We start from the raw sequence: 10,669 nt of genomic DNA, 5'->3' as shown, positions 1-10,669 counted from the left end.
GGAAAAAAATAAAAAAAAAAAAAAAAAAAGAGTGTTGGTTGTTTTGTCACGTCGGTTCCTTGTTTGGTTGTGGCTTTTCCAAATGGACATCAATGTTTGCATTAGGGGTATTGTTGTCAAAAGCCACATCTCATAGTCACTTGTCAATTTTATCATTAAGAATTTTTAGGGCTAAATTGTATTTAAAAAAAAATCAATTAATGAAAATAACTTTATCCTTTCTAATTTATCTAAAAAAATATCTCTAATTTTTTAAGAAAATTACAATAATACCCTCTAATTTAAAAAAAAAAATCTAAAAAATACCCATTATAAAAATATATTTTTATGGTTAATTTTGGATGAAAATCATTAATTTTTTTATATTAATTTAGTGAAAAAAAAAAAACTCTTCAATTTTGTCTTTTATTTTGAAATATATATATATATTTTTGAATTGGGATGAAAATTTAATCAATAACATGTGTGACGCGGTGATATGGAACGTTGTGGAAGTACTAAAGGTTTGGACCCAATTTTCAAATTGAAACCTAGACCCGAGTTTCGTTTCAGTGACCTATAATAGTATGGTAATATTTGGGCTCGAGTTTCGTTTTAGTTGGTCGCCGTCATATCATTTTAGGTTTCACTTTTCGTTCAATATTCCGATAAATAAAAGATTTATGAGTGATAAAAAATAGTAACGAAACGTACGAAAGTAAAGATATTAACGACCTTAAACTTTTTCTTTTATATGTAATGTATTGGGTGTAATGCATGAATCTCATTTAATTTCCACCAACTAAATTTTGTGAATCAATTTTGAAAATGACTATTGTTTGTGAAGAAGTTAATGAAACCCTAAGCTAGGCTGTAACCTACCAAGCTCTCATCATTTTATGACATTTTATTAAGTGGTCAAACTTATATTTTCTTCTCAAATTTACTATATATGGACCACATAAAAACTATATATTATATATCATTATTGATATCCCCATTCAATTTTATTCCGAAAAAAAAAAAAAAACATGTGGTAGTAAACTAACTAACGCGACTTATACGTGCAAAAATATAAAAATTTAAATTATTATTAAATTGTAAGATTCCATATTGGTTGGAGAGCGTGGAAACCTCTCTCAATTAAATGCGTTTTAAAATTGTAAGGCTGACGATGATACATAAGGGGCCAAAGTGGACAATATCTACTAGCGGTGGGCTTGAGCTGTTACAAACAGTGTCAGAGTCAAATACTAGTGAGGACGTTGGACCCCCATAGGATGGATCCCGAGATTTCACTATAAGATTACTCTCTATAGACGCGTTTTAAATTGTGAAGTTGATAGCGATAAGTAACAGGTAAAAGCGAACAATATAGATTAAAAGTGGAAAAATTCTATATCGGGTGACTTGATATATTTATTTATGATCCAAAATTTAACAGTGGCACTTTTAAATTATAATTATTAACTCTTCTTGCTTATGGGTTTTCCTCCAACCGAAATAATTGAAGTCATATCCAATTTTTATTACATTTGACCAAGGTGACGTCAGCTTAAATAATGTATAGGTTTAGAAAATTGTAGAATTTTTAAAATTATTTGTGTTCCGTAAAAATTAATTACATTAAAAATTTAAATTTTAAATTAATTAAATATAAACAAATATTATGAAATTGATTCTACTTGGAGTGTACGGACGGATTAGGACTGTGGGGACCACAGAAGCCACGTATTATATATGGGTATTTTTTAATCCCAACCTAACCCAAGCCCAACAACTAACTATAATTGGTTCTTAATTATGACAGTAATTCTCTCTCTCTAACATAAATGATAAGGACGACAACAATTAAAAGATTTAAATGTGATAATAAACAATTCCATCTATTTACAATTCATTTATTAGCGTCGTCAAAAGTAAATAATGCATTAACTCCATGTAAAAATAAAAAAAATTAACCCCAACTGGTTAAAAAACATATATTTTTTAATCTCTTCTATTTATCATTTTAGAAAAATTAATTTAATCATTCAAATTTTATAAATTTTAGTCATTTATTTATGTAAATGAAATTAAGAAAAAAAAAACACAAATTTCAATCATTTTCATATGTAAATAATATCGCGTAGGCTTTTTAATTTTTCTACGTCAATCATTTTCAATAAATAATAAAAAAGAAGCGTATTTTTAATCCTTGATTTTTAATTAAATATGAAAGTGACAAAAAATACGAAGGGAAAGTTACAACAACTTGTTATAGAGAAAATAGGGACATATTTAAAAGCATATGATTTTATAATAATATTTATTAAAAGAAAATTAAATTAAACCGACGAAAAATCCTTGATCTATTTTTTTCACTCGATGTGATCTTAACAATTCAACATTNTCCGAAAAAAAAAAAAAAACATGTGGTAGTAAACTAACTAACGCGACTTATACGTGCAAAAATATAAAAATTTAAATTATTATTAAATTGTAAGATTCCATATTGGTTGGAGAGCGTGGAAACCTCTCTCAATTAAATGCGTTTTAAAATTGTAAGGCTGACGATGATACATAAGGGGCCAAAGTGGACAATATCTACTAGCGGTGGGCTTGAGCTGTTACAAACAGTGTCAGAGTCAAATACTAGTGAGGACGTTGGACCCCCATAGGATGGATCCCGAGATTTCACTATAAGATTACTCTCTATAGACGCGTTTTAAATTGTGAAGTTGATAGCGATAAGTAACAGGTAAAAGCGAACAATATAGATTAAAAGTGGAAAAATTCTATATCGGGTGACTTGATATATTTATTTATGATCCAAAATTTAACAGTGGCACTTTTAAATTATAATTATTAACTCTTCTTGCTTATGGGTTTTCCTCCAACCGAAATAATTGAAGTCATATCCAATTTTTATTACATTTGACCAAGGTGACGTCAGCTTAAATAATGTATAGGTTTAGAAAATTGTAGAATTTTTAAAATTATTTGTGTTCCGTAAAAATTAATTACATTAAAAATTTAAATTTTAAATTAATTAAATATAAACAAATATTATGAAATTGATTCTACTTGGAGTGTACGGACGGATTAGGACTGTGGGGACCACAGAAGCCACGTATTATATATGGGTATTTTTTAATCCCAACCTAACCCAAGCCCAACAACTAACTATAATTGGTTCTTAATTATGACAGTAATTCTCTCTCTCTAACATAAATGATAAGGACGACAACAATTAAAAGATTTAAATGTGATAATAAACAATTCCATCTATTTACAATTCATTTATTAGCGTCGTCAAAAGTAAATAATGCATTAACTCCATGTAAAAATAAAAAAAATTAACCCCAACTGGTTAAAAAACATATATTTTTTAATCTCTTCTATTTATCATTTTAGAAAAATTAATTTAATCATTCAAATTTTATAAATTTTAGTCATTTATTTATGTAAATGAAATTAAGAAAAAAAAAACACAAATTTCAATCATTTTCATATGTAAATAATATCGCGTAGGCTTTTTAATTTTTCTACGTCAATCATTTTCAATAAATAATAAAAAAGAAGCGTATTTTTAATCCTTGATTTTTAATTAAATATGAAAGTGACAAAAAATACGAAGGGAAAGTTACAACAACTTGTTATAGAGAAAATAGGGACATATTTAAAAGCATATGATTTTATAATAATATTTATTAAAAGAAAATTAAATTAAACCGACGAAAAATCCTTGATCTATTTTTTTCACTCGATGTGATCTTAACAATTCAACATTACTATAACTCGTGGGTTCCACTCGATTATTAGAACATAATTCGATTACTCTCTTGTAATTTTAATTTTATATTTTTAGTTCGACGTTCATAAAAAAATAAATTCAATTAAACGAATTCATTAGTAAAAATAGAAAATAAAAAAAAAATAAAAAATAAAATAAAAATAGTTTGATCGTGCAGTTGGTTGAGCACTCAATTCTGTAAATCCAACCATAAATATGTGTGGGCTCTCAAAGACTTCTGGCTCCATTATTGTATGCAAGAATGACAACCATCACTACGCCTCTTGCTCCCCTTTTTTTAACTTTCCTTTTATTTTTTCCCTTTTGTTCTTTTCACATTTTCATTAATACTAATATTTTTAAATAATTTTTAAAAAGTAAAAAAATATAAAAAAACATTTTAAAAAATTGAGCTTATGAGTCAAATTTTCATAAAGTCAATTATTTAAGTTGAAATTCGAGCATTTTTTTAATTAATTTTAATCCACACAAATTATTTAATTAAAAAATGGAGAAAATTATGAAAAATAAAAATAAAAAAAGTTAATTGAATAATAGAGAGAGAGGAAATGGAACTATAAACCAAGAAGAAAACACCCACTTGGACAAGACCCCTAATTTTAATTTTTTTCATAGCCCTTTTAAAAAAATTGTAAAAGGACTTCACATTTAATTTAAAATTAAAAAAAAAAAAAAAAATTAAAGAGAGAGAGAAAATTCACAACCAGCTTGAATTTGTAGCAATTTAATGTTACCACGAGAAGGGTAAAGCTTGAAATGATTTTTCCGCCATTGCCATTTGATCTATGAAGAACTCATAAGCTTCTTCTTCTTCTTCTTTTGAGCTTTGATTTTGATCCCAAAGCCCATATTGCCACTCGTCGAACACTAACTCGGTCACTGACTCGGATGATTCCTCGTAACTCGTTCCCAAACTCGGCAGCACTACGATTTCACTCAGTTCCTCCGGCGTCGACTCGTCCAACTCCGAGGATGACGTAAATGGAGGCGATGAGGGTGGTGGCGGCGGTGGGGGTGGAGGTGGGGCGTTAGGGAGTTGCATTGAGGCGGCGAGAGCGGCGGCGGATTGGACGTCGCGAGGGGAGGAGGAAGCCGGGCGTGGGAGTGACGCGGCGAGTTCGGGGAAGTTGAGGATAGCGGAGTTGCCTTTGATGGTGAGTGCGGCTACGTCGTGGGCACGTGCTGCCATGTCGGGTGTGGCGAAGGTGCCGAGCCAGATCCGGCTCTTCTTCTTTGGCTCTCGAATTTCCGACACCCATTTGCCCCACGCCCTCATTCGGACGCCGCGGTAAATTGGGTGGCGACTGTTGGTGGTGATTTCACGCGCGCGCTTTGGGCGGCAGACACCGGCTTTTTTGGTTGGAGAGGAGATGGAACATGAAGTTGAAAAGGAAGAGGAGGAAGTGGAGGTGGAAGAATTTGAGCCGCCGGAGTCGGACTCCGGCACGGTGGCGTTGGACATTGGTGAGTGATCGGAGATATTATGGTGAGAAATTAATTGGAAGAAAGAGAGCGAAAGAGAGAGAGAATAATGGAAACGTGTGTGAGAGTGAGGAGTAAATNATGAACCAATAATACATCCGAATGAGAATAATTTCAAAAATATTAAACTGTAGTTTAAAATTACATTACATTTACGTGAAATTCCGTATCGGTTGAGGATGAGACGAAACATTCTTTGTAAGAATATAGAAATCTTTTTCTAGCAGATGCGTTTGGAAAACCCTTAGGGGAACTCAAAAGGAAAGCCCAAAGTAGACAATATTTTTTAACGGTGGGTTTGAATCGTTACAATTGTATTAGAGCCAGACATTGGTGATATGCTAATGAAGTGGCTGAGCTTCGAAGGGGAGAATGAACATGAGGCAAAGTGTCAGCAAGGACACCGGGCCCCGACGGGAGATGGATTGGGAGGTCCCATATTGATTGGAGAAGGGGACGAGTGTCAGTGAGGACGTTGGACCCTGAAAAGTTGTGGATTCAAGGCGTGGATTAGAGGGTCCCACACCCTAAACCCTAAAAACTTCAAGGAAAAACTCGAAACGAAAAGTTTAAAGAAGATAATATTGAATGAACTCATTATCATTTATTTTAATTTAAATATCATAAACAATAAACAAAATTAAGGGACAAAATTGGAAACTCAAATTTAATTTTAATGGTAAGAGTAACAAAAGAAAATATGTGTTTACTAATTAAATAATTAATTTGCTCAAACATATTAATTACAAATATCGTTTTAAAGTTTAATAATTGGAAAAATAAATGGAATCGGTTAATATACACGTGTTCCGATTTCAGAGTTGGTCAAGAGGGTGATTAGTTGACTTTTCTACTTTGGGTGAGACTCACTTGCTCAACAATTACTTGCGAGGGTTATTTCTATATTAACCATTAGTTACTTTATTCTGTGCCAGCCGTTTTTGGTAGTTATTTAGAAGGAATATTGATGACTGTAACTATTATTTTACAGCCAAGTAAATGTGCTCTGTTTTGTAAATTTATTACTCGTTTCTTTTTGTTTGGAAAATTTAGAATTTACTACCACATGTTTTTCAAAATTAACCGATCCTTCAAATATAAAATTTAATTTTATATCAATTTATTAATTAATTTTTTTAAATAGGCATTGTGATTTTATTTTTTATTTTTTAAAAAGTGTTCGTGATATTATTATTTTTATATAAAATCACGTTTATTTCTTTAATTACGTAAAAAAATTTCCAACAATTATCAACAAATATATAATTGGACATCAAGCATAATTTAAAACATTTTTCTAACCTTAGTCTCATTATGCATTCCAATTTTATGGGATCTTCTTGAAGATTTTATTTTATTTTCTCTTTAATTTAAATCAATTTAATTATTTTATATATAGAAATTTATTTGAAGGAAAAAAAAAAGAACTCCAAAACAAACCCATAGAACTGTTAATAGATAAGCTTTTAAATCACTATCATACAAACTCTAAATATTTAATATAAAAAATCATTTAATATTTTTTTCTAAATTAATAAGAAAATAAAATTAAAAAATATCTTCTTAGTAGATTTATATATAAAACAGTTAGTTATTTATTTTAAAAAAAAACTTTTAAAAAAAATTAAAATACTAAAATACTGTTAAGATTTAAAAAAAAAATTAATTAATACCTCAAACTTTTATTTTAAAATAAAAAATATATATATCTTTAATTTTTTAAAAAAACTTAATAAATACTTCCATTAGTAGACAGAATAATTAATAATTAATATAACTTTTACGCTTTCCAAATTAACTATAGCATCCAACTAAAAAATGTTTAGAAGTAATTAGACGTTTTCCGTTCATATATTGACGATAAAAAAATTTTTGTGTGAAAAAGTTAAATTATTAATGTTATTTTTAAAATTTTGTTAGTATTTTCTAAACCATGGTATCAACCATAAACGTATTTTTTAATTAACAACCGTCTCGGTCCAAAATTAATAGCAACTTGTTTTATTTTAATTTATTATTAATACTTTTTGAAAGTTTAAAAAACATATAAATATTAGGTATTTAAAATATATATATATATAAATAAATAAAAAAAGTTAGAAAATCACAACATTTTTGGCATAAAATAAATGGAAATCATATGTGAAAAAAAAATCCTTTGAAACTAAGAGGGAAAAAAGATGTCTTGAAATGGGTTTGGTTGCCATTAATGATAATTTCCAAAGGCATTTCCCTTTCTCCTTCCCATGAGAACCACACAATGAATGGCTAACTTTAATGAATAGTTCCTTTGCAATTTCACCTATCCTTTTTGTCTCTTTGCATTTAACTCATTGCCAAAACTTTGGCATTCCTTCCTACATCCCTCCAACACCCATCATATTGTTATGCTTTATTCTTTTTTACTATAAATATTTAAAATAAAAACAATATTTCTCCCATCTCGAAATAAATTGATGTTAAAATAATGTGTCGAGTTTAGGTGTACTTAGCATGTTAAAACACATATTCTCGACCAAGATGTTAAATATTTTAATCTCCCGTTTTTTAATGATCCGTTGAACTAAAAAAGAGTAAACTAATTATTTTATTTTATTTTTACCTACTGGAGTTTCAAGTAGTGTATTACGTTCGACCTTTCAGAAGTTTCTAATTTGTCGTGTTTTTTTATCCAATTTTTCATAAAGTTTAAAAAAAAAAAAGAGACAAGTTTTGAAAATTAATTTTTATTTTTAAAATTTTAAAATATTCCATATAAAATTTAATTTAATGTTTAATAATTTGTCAATTAATTATTGAAAGAAGACAATATATATATATATATATCCATGTTTTTCTAGTAAAATTTAAAGAACTATTTACCATGAAAAAAATGTTTTTTAATCTAATAAATAAAAAATAAAATATCTGATTTTAATAATAAATACACTAAATTATATATATATTAAGAAAAAAATGAAAACTCTTTTACAAATTTTTGAACGTTTATTTTATTTTAACATTAAACATTATTTTACCAAAAAAAGTAAATTATATAGTTTTAAATTTTAATATGTTCGATATTAAACCTTAATCATTGAATACTTTTAACAAATAAATATCCATATTTTAAGGTATTTAAATATTTTATAATTTCATTAAATATGTTTTGTTTAGAATTAAATATATATTTTTAAAAAGTGAAAAAAATAATTATCTATATTAATTCAAGACAGCTCCGTTGAGGGAGTTTCGAACTCATCAACTAGCCTACTATGGGCTGTGGACCCGGCCCAAATTTAATTTCCCCTTATTTTTGGAATTTTGACGATTTTAAATTATTTTTGTTGACCAAATTAATACCATTTTGACCTATCCGTACAGAGAAAAAACAAAATAAAATAAATAATCTTACCCTAAAATTTAAGATTTGGACCTTAAACTTTAACAATATTACAATATTTATCCTAAACTTTAATAAATTGAAATATTTACTATAAAATTCAATGCAAAATTTATTTTATTAACTAAAAATAATAGGAAATGGTGCAATTCTAATAATGATTTAAAATTTAAAAATAAATAGATATGATAATGTATGTGTGACACGTCAGGCTAGAGAATTAAATTTTAAAATGTTAATTTAATTAGCTATATTTAATTCTTGAGATTACTTGGCAAAGATGTTCATTAATACTTATTTATGGTATGCAACAACTTTTGGAGGCAAAGGGACAAACGTAATAAAAAAAGTAGTTATTAATGTCTCAATAAATAAATATTTTATCTAAAAATATCAATGAATAAATATTTTGTAAAAAAAATTAAATCTACTATAATTATTGTTGTTCGAAGAAACGGATCAATTTCCATAAAAAAATACATTTTATTATAAGAAGTGACCCGACAATCGTTCCCAATCAGAAAATAGAAGGTTGGGTTGAGTTGGGTTCTAAATTTATTCGTATTGCTCGAGTTACTAACTCAACCAACCTAAAATTTTAAATCGGTTCAAAAGATTTCTCTAACCAAACCGAACCGAACTCGTGTAAACCCCTATCTAATATAATCGCATAAATGTACATGTAAAGAGTAGCCTTGTAGTCATTACACTACTACCCTACTATGATCGGGTACATATAGTAAGTGCCCTATGTGTGGGCACACATTATATAGGACACAACCCTAGTAAAAATCACATACATATTGTTTAGGTTTAAAACAATACTACAACTTACATTTCGTCCTATAACTTTATTTATTCCGCTAATCATTTATATTTTACGTAATGGATGTCATATTTTTAAATTTATTCCAATTCATCATTTAAATTAAGGATTTTAAACAATTAAATAAAAAACACTCTATTTTTTTTCATAGCATAATATTATTAAAAGTGATTTACCTCCCTTAAAAGGCTCGTTTCTCCTATAGGATTTTTCTTCTTTAAATTCTTCAAATTAAGCTCTAAATTCAAAATAAATATTATTATAGTTGAAAATGNTAAAAAAAAAAAAAAAAAAAAGAATTAAATGGACCAAACCGGTTAAACTGACTCAAACAAGCCGGTCCAACTGAACCGGTCTTCTAACTCCTTCAACCATATTTACCAAATTTATTTTATTACACATCAGGTATGATATTAATTTACATTATTATTATTATTATTATTATTATTATTATTATTGTAAATAATGGTTTAATTTTTTTATATATAAAATGTATAATATTTAAAATATGGGAGAATAATGGAATAATTTATAACAATTATTGTTTGAAAATATTAATGCAATAGTGATTGAAAAGTGAATACTTGGAGAAGTGGTTGATGCAAGGTTGGATCAAAACCCTTTCCTATATTTAATATGTGGACCAAATATTTATTTATTATTTTTTATTTTTACAAATTTATCAATTTTATAAATTCATTTCCTTTTACCTAATTATTACTATAAAATATTTCGAATTAAAAGTGAGAATAAAAACAATAAGACCCACCAAAATACTCGAGATTGAACTCTTTCTTGTGTTTAGATCTTATGTTTTTTTACCATGTGTAACTTTTCGAGATCTATATGGTAAAAGATAGTTTTTTTTCAGCCATTCATTTTAGAAAACGACATTTTTGGCTCTTCATTTGGATCATACGAATATTTTTTTTCAATATCGCTTTTGTTCATTAATTCCAACGTATGGACTTTGTTAGTCTTTTTATCAACACGGCTCATCGGAGAGAGATAATTGATAAATTCCCACGTGCTTAAAACATTTAGCAAAGAAGGAAACGACGCCTTATTGCCAAAGTTTTAAGCTTACACCCAAAGTTATCACCATCAATAACGACTTGAAGCCAACTGGAGTAGTTGCCCCATTTTAATAAAATAGTCAATTCTACAGAAAATTTTATCAAGAGCTCTACAAAAAATTACACGG

General features: G+C 28.0%; 1 protein-coding gene across 1 annotated transcript; it reads right to left on the bottom strand.

The window, feature by feature from the left end:
• Positions 1–4,476: 4,476 nt before the first annotated feature.
• On the bottom strand, positions 4,477–5,337 carry LOC111805788 (ethylene-responsive transcription factor ERF039-like). Its single transcript, XM_023691020.1, has one exon. It carries the CDS (start codon positions 5,235–5,237, stop codon positions 4,506–4,508), a length of 732 nt encoding a protein of 243 aa, XP_023546788.1. The 5' UTR covers positions 5,238–5,337; the 3' UTR covers positions 4,477–4,505.
• Between the last annotated feature and the right edge of the window lie 5,332 nt (positions 5,338–10,669).

Source organism: Cucurbita pepo, chromosome LG11 (genome assembly GCF_002806865.2).
Source record: "Cucurbita pepo subsp. pepo cultivar mu-cu-16 chromosome LG11, ASM280686v2, whole genome shotgun sequence".
In the NCBI taxonomy this organism is placed as follows: domain Eukaryota; kingdom Viridiplantae; phylum Streptophyta; class Magnoliopsida; order Cucurbitales; family Cucurbitaceae; genus Cucurbita; species Cucurbita pepo.
This window is presented reverse-complemented; position numbering and strand designations above follow the sequence as displayed.